The 17,132-nt window shown below is 43.7% G+C and overlaps 1 protein-coding gene across 3 annotated transcripts; it reads left to right on the top strand.

The window, feature by feature from the left end:
- The first annotated feature begins 3,110 nt into the window (after positions 1–3,110).
- Positions 3,111–16,045, top strand: LOC121092462 (hepatitis A virus cellular receptor 1 homolog). Of its 3 annotated transcripts, XM_040603525.1 has the most exons (9): positions 3,111–3,253; positions 7,265–7,609; positions 8,768–9,193; positions 10,162–10,251; positions 11,729–11,788; positions 13,468–13,523; positions 14,152–14,236; positions 14,878–14,908; positions 15,214–15,963. In XM_040603525.1, the coding sequence occupies exons 1-9, from the start codon at positions 3,205–3,207 to the stop codon at positions 15,218–15,220; spliced, it is 1,149 nt and encodes a 382-aa protein (XP_040459459.1). In that variant the 5' UTR covers positions 3,111–3,204; the 3' UTR covers positions 15,221–15,963. The 3 variants fall into 3 exon arrangements, with proteins under 3 accessions (XP_040459459.1, XP_040459460.1, XP_040459462.1); XM_040603526.1 differs by lacking the exons at positions 13,468–13,523; positions 15,214–15,963 and adding an exon at positions 15,985–16,045; XM_040603528.1 differs by lacking the exon at positions 13,468–13,523 and having other exon boundaries at positions 15,214–15,966.
- Positions 16,046–17,132: the final 1,087 nt, after the last annotated feature.

The following is a 17,132-nucleotide window of genomic DNA, read 5'->3' as shown; positions in this document are numbered from 1 at the left end:
CAGGAAACATCTTCAGCAATTTCTGTTTTCTGCAATTTTACCAAATCCATCTCTACTGGGATCAGACAAGTGTGAAGTTTCCACACTTATTATTCTCACCGCTCATGCTTTTAAGGAGTTTGAGGACCACCCTTAAGACTGCTAATCATCAAAACTGCTTGCCAACAAGGATATTTTTTCTTAATATTACAGGCTAGTTCTTTTATCAGTGAATTTTCCATGTGAAATAACATTCTAGAATATCTGATAACCAAAATATTGATTAAAGTTTCCTTTCTGCTGCGCAGTGACTTGGTAAAGAGGCTTTGCAAAGGTTGTGTGGAGCAAGAACTTTGCCTTGGCTATGTGTGTAATACATATAAATACACGCAGGCAGAAGGTCCCTCTGTTTTTTCATTACTTCCCCTCATGTCAGTGGATCTTGGAACAGGCATTTCAAAATAAGGCCCAGAGATGAGCAGGTGGCACTTGGAGCCGGTTCACCCATTACGGGATTATCCAGCTGCACACAAACCGGCAGCACACTGAGTGTGGGATGGCTAACGAGCTGCAAACTGGTTTTTTTTTGAGACCGTGCTCTGCCCTGCCTTTTCTGCCTGCAAGAAGCTGCTAGATAGCAGAAAGCAAACCACATTTTTTTGGTTCTTCCCAGCACACTTGGATTTGGGGTGGCCTTTTTCAATGCACTCTGCTGCATTTAACCAAGTCTTGCTACAGAAACAAAGCTGGTATGATGCTGTGTTCATCCTCTTCCTTCTCTAGTCACCTGCAACATAAAGACCAATTCTGTTTGGAAAAGCTTCATGGAAATTGGTAGCTGGATAAAGATTCAAATTTGTGCCCCAGGTGGGATTCAGCTGCTCCCTGCACTGGCACCTGCAGAGCATTGACTCGCAGCTGCTGCTTGTGATACGAGTGATACACAACAAAGGCAGGACTGGGATCGTTGTAGGGAAAAGGTCTCCAAGATATTGGATCCATCAAGTTTCATTAGTTCTGTTCACAGAGCAGCTCAGGCTGTGTGTATTTGGCATTGTACGAGCTGTACCTGGTAGAATATAGCAAATTAGGTATTTTACCGATTGCTGGTTAACCTGCCTTGTGATGCTGACAATAGGACACTCTTGTGTCTGTCCCCACTGGTTGCTGTTTGTGCTGCGCTAAAGCATGTGAGGGTACAGAGCAGCGCTGCAGCACCAATTTTATTCAGAATAAACTCAGAATAGTTTGCTGAGCTTCACGCTGCTTGAATCTGCCACTGAACTGGCTACAGCAGCATCAGTTTGCTAGATGCTGGTGAAGGAAACCAGGCATCCTGGCTTTGCTGGAGCCTGGTCTGTTGGGGGTCTGCTTCTTGCCACTGTGACATCATGGAGCTTGCCTCCTACCTCAGTGTACTACCGAGTCCAACTGGTCTGCAAGCAAAACGGTCCTTCTCTGACGCTGTGTTGGAGGGGATGTCAAACAACTAATCCCTGTCCACTTCTCCTCAGCTACTCAAGATTTTGAAGACTTGTTCGTAGTGCCCCTTAGATTGTCTCTTTTCCAGGCTGACTCATCTTAGACTACCCATCTAATCCTCCTGTGGAAGTTCTTCTACACTTTCCACCATTTTTTTCCCTTCTTGGCACCCTTTCTAGATTGAAGATATGCTTTTGTGGGGGCTAGAACAATGCATAGAATCCAAGGCAGATTTGTACAGTGCTGTAACGCTGTCTTCTGCTTTGTTTTCTATAGCTTTACTAATATAATGTTAAAAATTTACTAAAATAATGTTAAAATTTTATTTGCTTTTTTAAATGTTACCAGTTAGAGGCATGATATTTTTGTGGGCTTGACTATTCATGATAAGCCCAAAATCTCATTCCTGAGGGGTAATGTCTGGTTAAAGTCCATCATTTTATCATTTGAACTTGGATTTGCTCTCCCGTTTGCACCATGCTACATTGATTTGCATAGAATTTTGTCTATCAGCAATTCTTCATTCCTGACCTTAATGCCCTGAATTACTTTTGCTTTATTACTCATCTTTTCCAGAGGAAAATCTCCAGAGAACTTTATCAGTTTGTAAGAAAGTAAAAAAAAAAAAAGTCAGAAAGAGTAAAAAGTATTTCTTGGAAGATGGTGTTGCGGATCTTTGAGAAGGATGATGTTTTGGTGAGAGAACATCTGTGTGAGTTCCTCCAAGGCTGTCTCTTCAAATAAAAAATATGAAGCTGGGGAAAGAAAGAGAGGGGTCTTCAAGCAGAAGGTAGAATCAGGGGAAATGAGGGATGAAGAAAATGTGAGTGAAGACAAAGCCAGAGGTGGAGAGTAAGCCAAATGTGTAAAACTGTAAGCACAGAGCTTGTTCTTGCTGCTCAGTACCACAGAACAGCAACGGGCCTTAAGAATTCCAGAAAAGCAAAACAAATAGTATATTGAAATCTCTGATGGTTAGTGCCATGCTGAGTGTCTAGGAAGAGGGGAGGAGATAGAATGGGATAGGATAGGATAGTTCAGTTGGAAGGGACCTACAACAGTCATCTAGTCCAACTGCCTGACCACTGGGCTGACAAAAAGCCTGTTAAAAAAGCATGTTATTAAGGGCATTGTCCAAACACCTTTTAAACATTGACAGGCTTGGGGCATCAATCACCTCTTTAGGAAGCCTGTTCCAGTGTTTGACCACCCTTACAGTAAAGAAATGTTTCCTAATGTCCAGTCTAAACCTCCCCTGGTGCAGCTTTGAACCTTTCTCATGTGTCATATTGCTGGATCCCAGGGAGAAGAACTCAGCATCTCCCTCTCCACATCCCCTCCTCAGGAAGCTGGAGAGCAATGAGGTCACCCCTCAGCCTCCTTTTCTCCAACTAGACAGACCTAGAGTGCTCCGTCGCTCCTCATCGGCTGTGCCTTCCAGCCCTTCACCAGCTTTGTTACCCTCCTCTGGACACATTCAAGTACCTTCATGTCCTTCTCAAGTCGTGGGGCCCAGAACTGCACCCAGGACTCAGAGGGAGCCTGTGCCGACGCTGATTTCAGCAGAAGAATCTCCTTGTTTGACCGGCTCTGTCCGGAAGTGTAGAAGAGAAGTAGTTGCGGTACATAAAATCTGGGAATGGAGAAATGAGACTTCAGTGGGGCTCACTCAGCATCTCTGGGAAGTATACATTCTGGTTTTCTCTCCTTCTACTCACTGCCCTGGAGTTTCCGTCAGCTAAAATGTCCCATTTTGTGCTGTTTCACTGGATTATGGTACAGATCTTTATAGGTGAGTCTTCACCTGCTTTTTGTATTGCTTGCTCAGAAAACAAAATATTTTGTAAAATTAAAACCAGCGCCATTTGTTTTGTGACAACAAATCAGTGGAAAAGGTCGTATTCATATACAGAACTTCAAAAGTTTTATTAACTTACTGAGTTATTACTGATTGATTTATTTTAAAAACTTTTTTTAAAAGTATGTGGTTTCCTCTGTGTATAGGCTCTGTTAGTTCCCCCATCCCCCCAAATTATCTGATTTCTTTACTACTGTTAAATGCGTACTGCCGGCTTTGCTTTTTCCTCTCTCTCTCCACCATGTGACAGTGCTGACACAGCCCAAGCTGGGGAATTGAAATAGTGATGGAGTAATGAATGAGTATAATGATACAGAAAGGATTTTCTGAAACGCTGAGGGCTGCCTGCCGCTGTGAACCGAGTAGGGGAAAGCGTGGCTGGAGGTTTGGGAGTAAACTCCCAAATGTGCACTTCACCTACCTAAAATCTGAACCCTTTTAAAAGAGATAGAAGTCAAAGAAGAATAACTCTGGAGACAGGGTCTTGCAGGCATGGTTGGTACTGGCGACGTTTCTGCATGCACATTTAAGCATCAGCAAGGCAGTTTACAGGTTGCCTGAGGCGGCTCAGGAATGTGGGTTCACCCCCTTTCAGTGGGGCACGGGCTCCTGATGAGAGTTGTGCTTTTAAATCACTCAGGCATTTCAGGAAATTCTGTCTCAGATGACTCAATATTAATTGCGTGACCTCTTCCAGGATGAAATATTATGTGTAACATCTCTTCCAGCTGTGATGTTCTTAAATTGATCTGAAAAGCAGTGGAAAGGTTTGGTCAGCGGTGGGCTACACTGAGGGGCAAGAGGTGACTGATCCATAGCTCTTTGAGGCAAGGTAATACAACCTCCACAGTGTCTGCTGCCCCTGTGGAGCCTTGCTGGCACTTTGCTGCAGCCCAGGGAATATAATATTTTCTGTCTTTTGTAAGTTTTGGCAGAAAAAAGCAGGAGGGCTCTTTTCTTGCCAGATCTTCAGCCTTAAAATACATTGGAGGTACTTGCCTCCTATCGGTCTGATTTTCAAAAACTTTCTTAGATGCAGAGCTACTGAAGGATGAGGATGGGTTCTTGTTACCTTCTCTTTAACCTGGCTCAGTGCTGAGAATGGGTTATCTTGAGACTCAGGAAACCAGCAGAGTGGGCAGTTAGATGCTTCTTTTCTGTTTACCAGTCATTTTCTCTGCAATTTCATCAGTACAGAAGCTTCAAGAAGAAATACAAAAAAATAGGGTTGATAGGGAAAAGATGCCAAGTATCTTCTACAAAGAGGGAAAATTAATCCAGAAATAGATGAAGAAAAAAAACCAACGCTTTTTCAACCAGCTGTCTTGCCTGGAGGATGTATGTCTTTGTCCATCCAACAACCAGTCTGTGGGAGAGAAGACCACTACAACAGCAGCTGTTGGAGTTAGTGCTTAATACCAGCTGTCCCTGAGGGTTAGTTCAAGAGACACCATATATAAATATGTGTATATCGGTATGATCTGAACAATTATGAGCACCTCTTTCTATTTTGGAACATGTATTAAACATCTGGAGTCCATTTCTCTCTCACTTGGATGAAGGATTTAGAGCAGCTTCGGTAGGATGACCCAGGCACAGCTGATGCTCAGGGTGCCTTGGGTCGGATCTGGATGCCTAGGAGGGTCACTGCTGTGGACAAGGGTAGGATTCTTCTCGCAGTAAGACCACAGTGTCACAATATAACGATCTCAGGAACCTCTTAATTTCAGAGATGTTAATTCAGTGCTCTTTACCACTTCTTTTGGAAAATGTGCCTGTGGAAGGGACTGCACCAGAGAAGGAATTAATTTAGTCCTTGCAGAGGTTCATAGTGTTGAATCAAGGCTGTTGCGATATTGAAGCTTTCCATACCAACCTGCCCTGCAGGCAGATGTTAGCAACATTGGCTTCACATAAATTAAAACAGGATTTGAAACTGCAAATCCTGTAACTTTCTAGCACCAATACTGGTGGGAAACTGCACTGCAGACACTCTGGTGCCTTACGTCTTCCCTCTTCTTTTATTTATTTATTTACTTATTTATTTATTTATCTATCTATCTATTTATTTATTTATTAAGTTCAGGGCTCTGCTTCTTTCAAAGAGAAAAGCAGGAAAAAATTCATTAGTTAAAGGGTTGCTTAATGAAGCTGCTTTTGTGCTGTGCAGGGCTGGGATGAAATAAGAACAGAAGATGAGCCCGTTTCTCCGCAGGCAGCAGTGACTCCAGCAACAGTTCAAACTGGTCTTAGTTTTGCGCACATCTTTGTTGGGGTGACTGGAAAATACACATTAACCACGCAGTGACGAACCCCCCGCTCCCCTAGGGATACTTTCAAGGGCAACCAGATGAACTGTTTTGTTCTGTTGTCACAGGAAAAGGCTGCTTTCTGTTTGTTTTGCTGTAACAAGGCAAACGCACCTTCCCTTTCCGAGGATTAGAACAAGCAGCCATCTTGCAAAGCCTTATCCTGTATTCAGGAATTCATATTTTTTTGCGCACCCTCCCTTCATTTCCCTGCAAAAGCTTCTGCCCTTCACACCATATTGCATACTTTTTTCAGCATTTGGAGCCGTGGCAACCTGAACAAGTTGGCTTATCTTGCCAACGGGATAAGCAATAACGAAGCTGAAATGTCATCCCAATAACAAGTCGTGAGGCAGCCTGCCACAGGCTAAATCCTCACCTGGGGAATAGTCCATTAAAGACAAAACAAAAGAGACATGGACGCAGTTGGAAGCATCTGTTTGCTATCTGGGAGTTACGCCAAAAAGAAAAGGCATTCAAACAGCTGGCAAAATAGAAGCGTCTGGCAAACCAGGGCCAAAGCTGATGCTAGCAGCAACCGCTGTAAGCCGTCGTTGGGGTAAGCGAGCTGGCCATGAGACATCAGGTCTGTGGGATGATCCTCCTGCTGCAGCAGAGGACCAGATCTGGATGCTCCCCAGGTCCCACAGTTCCTGCTCCACCATGTGTAAATGATAACATGGGGGAAAAAGGCAACAAGGTAGGAGGACCAACACAGGCTAGGTGAATGTAAACCAGAAAAGATCTGTTCCTTTATGGGAACCTTTCTTGTATAGTGCCTTTCATGAAGAAGAAATCTGTTTTAGGGCAATCGTAAGAATTGCATAGACAGTTAGGAGGGAACAATATGTGGTGAAGATTCAGGTCAGATGCTAAGGTGGGTATTGCTGTAAACACTGAGTAAAGCTGGTCATTAAGAGTAAGAGCACGAGGAAAGCATGCATATGCTCTTTTTAACATTTAACATTTAACACCAGCAGTTAAAGCCTCTATGCTCACAGTGCTCTGCAAGGTAGGTGGGATAGCTGGCAGGGCTTGCTCAGAAACAGAAAAAACAGCGCATTCTCTGAGAACAGGTTCCCATACAGATCCCACTGCTCTGCCAGCTTAATTAGGCCCTAATTTTACACAAGAATAGCTATTTTGGACCCTGCCATTGAGACTGTCAGTGAAAGGCGACTGTGACAGCATTTCCTTTTTGAAGGAGATGTTGGTGGACTGAGAAACCCAGGTGTATTTCACACCAGGTTCCTGAACAACTTTCAAACAGTCTCTTAGGAGAGGAGATGGGATGGGAGCAAATTCCATTTGCACACGTCTAGTCTGTGCTTAGGCTGCCAGCGACAGACCTCAGCTTCGCTCACCGCATGTTTGGTATGGGCGATGTGTTTTGGGAGCAGCCCTCCAGCAGCTGCCTGTGGCGAGAGCATGGAGCCCTCCAGCAGTGAGCCCACGTCAGCAAGCTCCTGGCCACAGCCTGTGGTGTCCTGAGCCCACAGGCTCCAGGAGAAGGCTCGGGGGATCAGGAGCTGTGGCCTGCCTGCAGGCAGGAGTGTTTCTTTCCCTGCTTTATTGCATTGCATAGTCATGCATCGGAGACTGCCAGCTCTCATCTTTCCTTGTCCTTCCTTGACAGCGCACGCAGCATCCGAAGCTGTTGTTAGAGGAGTAGTAGGGCAACCTGTTCAGCTGCCCTGCCTCTACCGGGTGGCACGCCATCAGGACATCTCCGACATGTGCTGGGGCAGAGGCCCATGCCCAAATTCGAAGTGCAGTAACAAAATTTTGCACACCACTGGAAACCGGGTGACGTTCAGGAAATCTCAGAGGTACAATCTCCGGGGCTATATTTCCTATGGAGATGTGTCTCTCACGATCGGGAAGGTGAAGGCTGAAGATGCTGGTACATACTGCTGCCGCGTGGAGATCCCAGGCTGGTTCAATGACATCAAACAGAACATACGGCTGGAGGTGGTCAGAGGTGAGTCTGGGGACCTTCGTGATACAGCTGTCAGGAAGAAACCTCTCACTGGGTAGGAGTTTAAAATTGGAGTTTATGTGTTTGTTTTTTTCTTTTTTTTTTTTGTTTGTTCATTTGTTTTGGCAAACCCCCCCACTTTTCCTAAATAATACAGTTTCTATGTGAGGTCTGCAACCAGTTGCTAGATTGAACCACATTCAATGAGCAGTTTTGATGAGGAAATAGTAACTTTTACCCCCTTTTTTTTTTTTTGCCTTTCAAATGAAATATTTAATTTCTCATTGTGTGGCTATATTTGACATTTAAAATATGATGGAATTATAAAAGGGATTTATCGTTTGAAGAGCCCTTGGAATGAAATTCAGTTTTGCCTTTGGGGTTCACCCCAACACAAAAAAGGCTTTAGTTGGTTCATGTCATAACGAGACCCATGTGTTTAGAAATTTTGTCTCAGAGTCTTGAAGGACTTTTCCCTTCCCATTATTTTGCTGAGCTGCAGGATAATGTGAGAGTCTTACAAAGATGGGAAGAGGCTGAGAAGCATTGCAAAGCACAGAAAAAAAATGATGGTACCCACCCTCCACAATGAAGACAGACAATCTTTTTCTGACTTTTATGGGGTGTTCAGGCATGCAGGTGGTGCTGATGTGCACAACACTCTTGTATGTTTGTGACATACAGGAGAGTGGGGGAAAAATGCTGAAGTCCCATGTCCATCCCTGAGTCTGAGGGCAACAGAGCTCAAAAAAAAAAAAAAAAAAAGGATGGGTTGAAAAGATTAGCAAGAAGCTTGTAGCTGAAAATCAAGTGATTTTATTTTATTTTTACAAGTATGTTGAGAAGCAAAATCACAAAGTTTGCAAATTTTTGGGTTCTACCATGCAAGGTTCTGGCCCTTCCTTTTCTGTAAGGGGGTTAAGGAGGGGGTGTCTGAAACTTACTGGGGGAAAAAAAAGCACATCTGTAAATATGGCAACTGATCTGGCTGGGGCATGTTTTCTGCTAACTGAACAACCTTTTTAATAAGCAACTCTCCCACCTTATTCTCAGTATTTTAGCAGCTAGATAACCTTCAATCATTTCTGGTTGGTTTTCCTCAGGGCTCGGATCAGAATGCTCTGATCTGCCTTTTCTTTTGACTATGTTTTTTCCGTGCAGCCCCTCCAGTGATGACAACCACTACAAGAAAGGCTCCCGTTTCCCCCAAACATGTTCAAAAAACACCTTCTGCTCCCCAAGCAACCTCTGATCATCAAACAATAGCAGAGACTGCTGTTCTCCTGACAACCACTGTCCCTGGACCAACAACTGCAGCCACCGATCATCAAGCCACAGCAGGGACTGCTGTCCTCCTGACAACCACTGTCCCTGAAGCAACAACTGCAGCCACCAAGCCTCCAGCAGTAACTACACTGGAGACCATTGCTCCCCCAGCATTTGCTGGAACAGCAAATGATGCTTTTCTAGCAAGTATAGTGACAACCAGTGCTCTCCCAGATTTTCCAACTGATTTCCAAGAAGCTGATACGAGGATTGAAGATGACAGCGTGTTCTGCTCACCAGAGCCTGTCCCTCTTCCTGGAGGTACAAAGGGTAGCCAGCACGAATTCTTTCTTGTCTCTGTGTAGCAGAGATGGTCTGTGTTAGCCTGACCCTGCCATCATAGAGACTCTCCAGATACTTGTATTTGTATCTGGGAGGTTTTCTCCAAGATGCCTATAGGTATGTCTCAGTAGGTTTAAAGAAACACAGGTCAAATGTTGTAAATGATGTCAAACTAGGGTGAACGGCCAGGTCAGCAGAGGATCAGGCTTGTATTCAGGGGTTTAACAGGCTGGAAAAATAATGTGACAGAAACCTCATGAAGTACAACAGAAATAAATGCAAAGTCTTGCACTTGGGATGCAGTAAGAAAGATTCATTCAAATATGCACTATTTTTTTTTTCTTGATTTGGGAAAGACAATTGTAAATGGTCTGCTGAAAAGGTTAGTTTAGAGCATGTTGTGCTTGAGCAATAGAGTCAGTGGGAATTCAAAACATGCTTAAAATTGAGTACTTACATTGTCATCCCAAATGAAGGCTGTTGTTAATGTTAATACTTACTTGATCAGAGTGACCTGTTCTCATCCTAACCATCCCTAGGTCACTACTTTATCCACATCAGTGACCTCTTTTCCACAGATTGATGTCTGCACACAAGGCTGAGTTTTTTATGTTTTTGGGGTCTTCTACCACTTGAAGTTCTTTCTGAACCTCTGAGAACAGCTTTTCTGTATCATTTTTCATCTTCCAGCCGTAACAACTCACCCCAGGTAAACTTGGCAACAATTAGCTACAACTACAGCTGAACTCTCAAAACGTCTAAACGCTGGACATGTTACTAAAGTACATCATTTGTCTGGGTAGGATGAGCTGCAGGCATGAAAACCAAGGTACAGATTTTCACCTCTTAGTTGCAGATGCAGAACCGTGTAAGCAATTTTGAATGCCAGACGAAGACCCTCCTAATCAGCGATCTTTATAAACGTTACTTTTTTTACTTTGTTTTAGTGACCACTGAATTCCCAAGTACACTTTCAGCTGCAGAGGGAACTAAAAGTGCTCACATTTTTCTCATGGTGGAAGAAGTGCCAAGTGCAGGTGAGGAGGATAACGTTGCAAGGTCAGAAGTTGCATGTTCAAGAGAAATGAAGAAGTTGCCTTAAACAAAACTATTGACTATTTTGAAGTGTATCAAACATAGCGATTCATTGCATCTGTAAGTAAGAGGTATCTGGGGTCCACACTGTTTGTTTGAAATCAGGATGTAACAATAGCTGAGAAAAACATGTTTTTAAGCATCCAAAGGAAGTAGATTTTGAGTCACTCACTACTGTCTGCTCAGGTCTGAGAAAAGTTAAGAACTGATCTTTGTCACCATTCAAGCTGAAATTTGTCATCACTGTGAGTTCATTGAGCTTTCCATTTTAAATCCTCCCTGAGTGTTGTGAGCTTTGAACCCCATTGAACGTATTCAGCCAGATATGGCCGCAGGCTCAGCTCCTCAGAGCTCAACGTGTGTCCTTGGTCATGACAGAAAGCAGCAGGTAATTACCACAATCATCAGTCATCCCTTCAAGAGAAAAGGAACGGGTATACAAACCCACACCGTATCTGAGGAATGAACAAACTTACATGAAGTTTGCACTTTGTATCTCTCAGTCAAGTACAAAAGCAGAATGACAGAAGTTACTCAGGTGTGATAGTCTGTCTGCTAGTGAGGGCACTGCTAGGTGCCCTCAAGTGAGGACTTATAAAAAGGAAAGCTAAAATTCAAGGATGACATGTCATATGTGGCTGTTAAGAGAGTCCTTTTAGTTTCAACTGGTGTCAAGAATCCCTTCATTCTTGAAAACACAGTATTTAGGGTTTTGTGGATCTCCTTTTGCTAGACGTAGAGACTTACTGCAGGAATGGAGTTTAGGAAACAGTTCCTTAATGCCCCTGGAGAGAGCTTACAGAAGAGACTAAACTGGTCTCTTGAGGATTTGTGAGGGTTTCTCACCCCTGCCTCACGTGCCATCTGTCCGATACAGTTCTGGACAATGCCTATATTCTGCCATTGTGAATGGGAAATTTTGCAAAGGGTCTTACCTCTGGGATTCTGGGGACAACTTGAGTTGTGACTGTGGGCTAGGGAGAGCCACCACAAAAGCAATAACAGCAGAAAACGTACCGTGCTTATGTGAATCATGTACACACCCACCCATGCAAAAACCCGTGTCATGATGTTTCTGAGAACCAAACTGTCATAAATGTGTGAAAATGCTGCAACATAATCGAGCGCTGTCTAGTAAGAGCCATAAGCCAAGTTAAATTCTTGACTCAGTCTCCTTTTACTCTGTGAAATAATGCACTAGATGGACCAACTTCAGCCTTAATGACGTAAGAGAAGGCTAATTTGTTGCTGAACTCTGTACTGATGTTTGCACACTGGCTGGGAGATAAACCTGTGGTTGAGACCCTCCATCTCCAAGCCCAGCTCTTGCCAGATAGGTTGGGTTAGCTGTGGGGGGTTGGTTCCTGCTGACCAGGCTCTGATATAATTTCTATTCTGTCTCCACCTGCTTTGTCCCAGCAACAACCCCACCAGTGCCAGCCATGCTTCAGACCCCGAAGAGAACCTTTGCATCTACAGGTATGGAAATTAAGGAGCAATAGTTGCTCCCATCCGTCTGGCTGCAGCGTGCTGCCAGAAAGTTTGATTTCGACTCGTGGGGCACATCGGAGTGTAATATGCACTTGTTGTGTGTCTGGGGGTAGTTCTGCTGCCCTCTGAGAGAGGGCAAGAGGGGTGTCATAAAACAGGAAAATGGCAAAATGCAATGTTCATGTATCCCTGAGACTCTTAGCACTTGCTAGCTAGCACTTTATTAGTGAGGTTTGGGGTTTTTTTAGCACTTATTAGGATGTAGCTGTAGTGCTTATTAGCCATAATCTCTTTTCTACTCCAGTGCAAATTTCTAGCCACAGTTGCATGCATATGAGCTTCCTGTGCCTTGTCCATGCCTTTGATAAAATGCATTTTTTTTTAATTTGATAAAATTATTTGATACATGGAGACAAATCAACTCAGCTCTCATAGAGAGCTGATCAGATTTGAAAAATTTGGGAGAGATTAGGTTGTTCACTGAATAAGATAGTCTGAAAATTTAAAAAATATAGAAAAGAAAACAACCAATTTTTTTTTCTAACAGGATTATTTGTGGCCATCTGATCATCCTCATGTGACATTCTGGGTGTCTCAGGCATATTAAGGGTTTCCTTTGGCTGTGGTCTTGGGTGCTGCAAGTGTGTTACATATACATGCCTCGACAAATGACTCATCTGGTCCCTGGTACATTTTGCTCAGACGGAGACTCTGGTTGTTCTCCTGTCAAACCTTTGAAAGCACTACTCATCACAGCCTTTCTATACATTAAGGCATGACTTAAGGCATAGCAGCTTTCCTGTCATAGGGTGTAAGCTGAGGTTTTGGTTCACTAAGCTGAGTGACTCCTCTGTTTTTAAGATGCTGCTAAACATTCAGTGCTTCCTGTGACAGATCAAGTGCTCCAAATACTTAAATACCTCAGTACTAAAAATACTCAGTACATGAAGTCATGATGAAACAAAGCCCAGTCTAGATTAACTTCTTGTGACTTTACATTCATTAGCAAAAATGAGAGTAGAATCATAGAATAACAGCAAAGTTTGCTACTAGAGTTCTTCAGCATTCATTTAGTTCATCCTTATTTCCAAAGCTTAGAAAACTATAACTGAATTATTCTTAATATCCCTAGATTAAAAAAAAAAAAAAAAAATCTTCATCATCACCTTCATAGAGTTTTGTTAAATCTGTGGTAAGTTAGCTGAATGTAAAAATGTTTCCTGTGGTTTTTAGTACTAACGCAGCTTTCAAAAACTGCAATCACACTGAAGTCTGACCACAGTTAAACTGATGCAGCTCCTCCACTTAGGCTTGTACCTTGTTTGCTACTGCTACTGCCTACAACATCTGGCCATGCTCACAGAAGTCAACATCTGTTCACAGCACACAAGTTTCTATTGCCTGGCTTCATAGGCTGTCCCCAGGAAGCCTCCTCTTCCCTTGATGAGGACTGACATTTCCCAATGACTGCCTGATATACCATTTGTGGCTGAAATACTGTTCCCTTTTGGTTGCAAGGTGCTTTATTTCTCCTGCTCAGGGCCAGATTTTGCCCTCCTCATTCCCTGAGAGTTCATTAGTCCTTGACTAAAGCAGTGACAACCACAGTGGCCATCACTCCTTCAGGTGACTGTCCCAGTAATAATTGCAATCTCTTTTATTTTCAGGGATTTCAGGAAGTTCAGATAGCAAGGCTGAAAAACATGATGGTAACAGAGATAAGGTAAAACTTCCTTTAAGTTTCAAGTGTTTAACTAGAAGCCAGAAGGACAGCAGGACATGCTAGTGATTTTCAATGTATTCATACTAAAGGGACAGTGTTTGCAAACAGTAGCTTGAACTTCTGTTTAGTAGCTAAGGAACCATCTATTCATCTTTCCGGTGGTTAAAGCCGAAGCCTGTGAGCACCCCATCTGGCTTGGACATGTCAGAAAAACCTCATCGCCCTGACACCCCTGCAAGAGGCAGAGGAAGCATCCTCGGGGTGTGACTAGGCAAAAGGCAGCTTAGGAGGGCTGTTACGCTGCCCTGTCTCTGATTAAGAGAAGGATGAGGGTGACTAAGCTTCTCCTTTAGACACCTTATTAAGAAGTTCATGTTAAGTGGGATGAATCTAGGCTCAAATGCTTTAGAAGATTTATTAAATACTTAACAGGTAATTCATGTTGTTTATCACGATCAGCCTGATGTGTCTTTTCCATGCTTTGCACAGACAAGCTCAGAAAAGCATTGCAAACTCCAGCCCAGATGTTTCAGAGCTCTTAGCCATTAGGGCAACCCACTCCGGTGTGAGTAGGTCTGAAGTAAACATGCCTCGAAAGCCTCTTCAGTTTTTCTCTTCTCCCTTCCAGTTTGTCAGCTATGGCGTTCTCATTGCCTGTCTCATAGTGGTGTCCGTTCTTTTCATATTGATGCCCTCACTGTTGTTTTGGAAACGTAAGTATCCCTAAGCGCATGATTTCTTAGTGTTTCTAATGCTGGCCTAGTGCAGAGGTGCTCCTGTATCTCTGGTTAATCTTCTGGTGTGTCTGCCATGGCCCCTGTGACAGCACTGTTCATTGAGGGTGACACATGGGAACAGGCTGTGGAGTCCCCTCCTGCGGGGACATTCCAACCCCCCCTGGACACGACCCTGTGCAACCTGCTCGAGGTGACCCTGCTTTAGCAGGGGGTTGGACTAGGTGCTCTCCAGAGGTCCCTTCCCACCCCGACCAGTCTGTGACTCCGTGATTTTGTGGGGGCTGCTGTCCTTACTCCAGGACTGCATCACGCCGAGGGGACTAGGGAGCATGAGTTGTGGGGGGAGCCTGTGCAAAGAACTGGTTCACTCACTTGTTGCAGGTCTGGCTCATCTTGTTGGTTCTTGCTTTATAGTAGAGTGGTCCCGTAGTAAAGTCTCCTGGAATCGCTCCTGACAGACATTGGTGTAACTTCAATCAGAATGAGATCCTTTCTTCCCTGCTTAGCCCACTGAAATTTTGCAGCTTGCTATCTTTGCTTATGAACTCATTTGACGGATTCATTAGAATTATAGATTTCTTTTTGCCACTGTGACATTAATATTATTTTGTTTCTAGGTAAACACACCAAGAAGTTTATAATAAAAAGGTAATCCATTCTGTAATTTCCTATTAAAAGTTCCAATGTAATTTTTCTTAGAGGCAGGAAGGTATGGGCCACGGATTGTAATGGGTGTAGTACTGGCTTGTGGTGCTGCCTACCAAAACTGTATTATGAGAAAGCTTCAGATAACTTCACCCCAGAAAATCAAACGGTTCCTGGATACTCCTTCTATATAGCAATCAACAGACATCCAGAGCACCAGAGATCTTGAGGAACCGGTACTTACTGATATGTAGTTACCCCAGCTCCAGGAAGTTCCTAATCTGCTTTATTCTTTGATCAAAAACCAGGACATAACTATGATGGGATTATTTTAAAGAAATGAAGAGATAAATGATTATGATGATCAACCAGCAAAATGATTGCTCAGAAATGGATCAGGAATTTATGGACCTCCAAGGAGTAGCAATTCATGCCAATGCATGAAGAATGGGTCCCCTGAAGGGTACACTGCAGCAGTGTGGCAGACCAAGCTTTCCACCACCAGATCAATCTTGCAGCTCTCACGGGGCCACTGCACCCTCGCACACACGCCTTGGGTCACACTGAAGTCTCTGAGGCGATCACTGAGGTGATTCTTTTGAGGCAGATATGAAATATGGAAGTATGGTGAGTCACCCTGCACGAGGGTGATGTTCATGTGTTCTGGCTTATCTTGAATAAAATATTTCTCTAGACAAAACCACGGGGCAGTTCAGTGAAGTATCTCTTTGCCAAAGATCAATAATTTTTCAGTGGTAGATGGTCCCTCACTGCATACCATGCCTAGGAGATAAGGACTGGGGCCCAAGGAGAGACTTTTTTCTGGTAACCCCTGGTGGTTACCCTACAGCTGTCATTATAAGATCTGGACAGCCCTTTCCTATCCATTAGAAGGATGTAAGTAAGGTAAATACTTCTCTGATGTAAAAAGTAGGCATTGCACCATTGAAGTTAGTGGACTCAGTAGCTACTGGTCCCCATTTTGATGGGAATTTGCTGATGTTACAAATAAGAAAGGCTGCTCTGAAGCAGCAATGTGCTTTTGCCCCATCCATAGTGATCTATGCTTCTCACTAGAGCTTTGGACCACCAGAAAACCCTGAAAAAGTTTTCAGTGGCGCTGAAGGAGAAAACAGCATTTTTTCCCTGTGAAGAGCTCCTACATCTGTGGATGCCAGGGAAAATAAAAAGGGCCTGTCTCGTGCTGCATTGGGAGGTGCTTACGAGCCCTAAAAATATCAATGGATGTAAACCGAAGGCCAAAGCTTCAACTGTGAAAATTTTAAATCTTCGTGCAAAGTTTGTCGTGTCACCTTTAAAATCACTGCATCAAGAAGCTACTTTGAGAAGGTCCTTTACGCATTATTCATAGGTGTTTCTGGCATCTGCCTTCTTACTAATAATACTACGTTACAGAACTGAATTTGTTTTTCTCCATTTTTACTAATGCTTTTCCCTGAATACGAGTTATACTGTGAGGAACAGAAGAGAGAAGAAATAACATGGAATGCTGCCTAACTTCAAATTGCTAAAGAAAAAGAAAAAAAAATATCAGCAGATGCAGTTCTTATTGCTTTTGTATAATCAAGAGAAAAATTAAACTACGAGAATGCTATAAATCAAAAATGTAGACTACTTAAGGGGTACCAATGCTGCCTGTGATTCAGCGTGTTTGAATGACCCTTGGAGACCATGTTAATAAACTTTGTAATTTATCGCTAGCAGTTGCATTTTTTATGCCACATCCTAAGGCATTTGAACAGGAGTTATTCCTCAGGTATTGAAACGCCTGGTGTGCTGTCTCAGCCCTCCAAAGAAGTACTGCAGCACTTCCAGACGTGGGGAAAAGCCCTCAAGTCCAGCCTGCAGGGAAATGTTTCTATCCTGACCCTACAAACCCTAGTCCCACTCATTTGTAAAACCACGTCTCCCCATCAATGTGCGTAGGGCATCCCCCATCGTTCCTTTGGAGTTGCCTGTTGGTCCTCACGACAACGACCTGCAAAGATCAGCAGCTCTGGTGGCGGAGCCTGCTTGGCAATGCAGACTGGCACCATGCAGCCCCAGGGTGCTTCATCTCAGCCCCAGCACCCGGTCACAGGTTAGCCTAGTGCTGCCTGGCTGGGTTTTGTATGGGTGACATCGGGGTGCCTGGTCCCACCGGTGCTGCCCATTTACCTTGCAGAGAAGGTGGAGGTGAGAAGCACAATGCTGAGCACAGCCACAT

This window comes from Falco naumanni, chromosome 8, assembly GCF_017639655.2.
Source record: "Falco naumanni isolate bFalNau1 chromosome 8, bFalNau1.pat, whole genome shotgun sequence".
Lineage (NCBI taxonomy): Eukaryota > Metazoa > Chordata > Aves > Falconiformes > Falconidae > Falco > Falco naumanni.
Note: the sequence above shows the minus strand (reverse complement) of the source record. Positions and strands in the feature narration are given on the sequence as shown.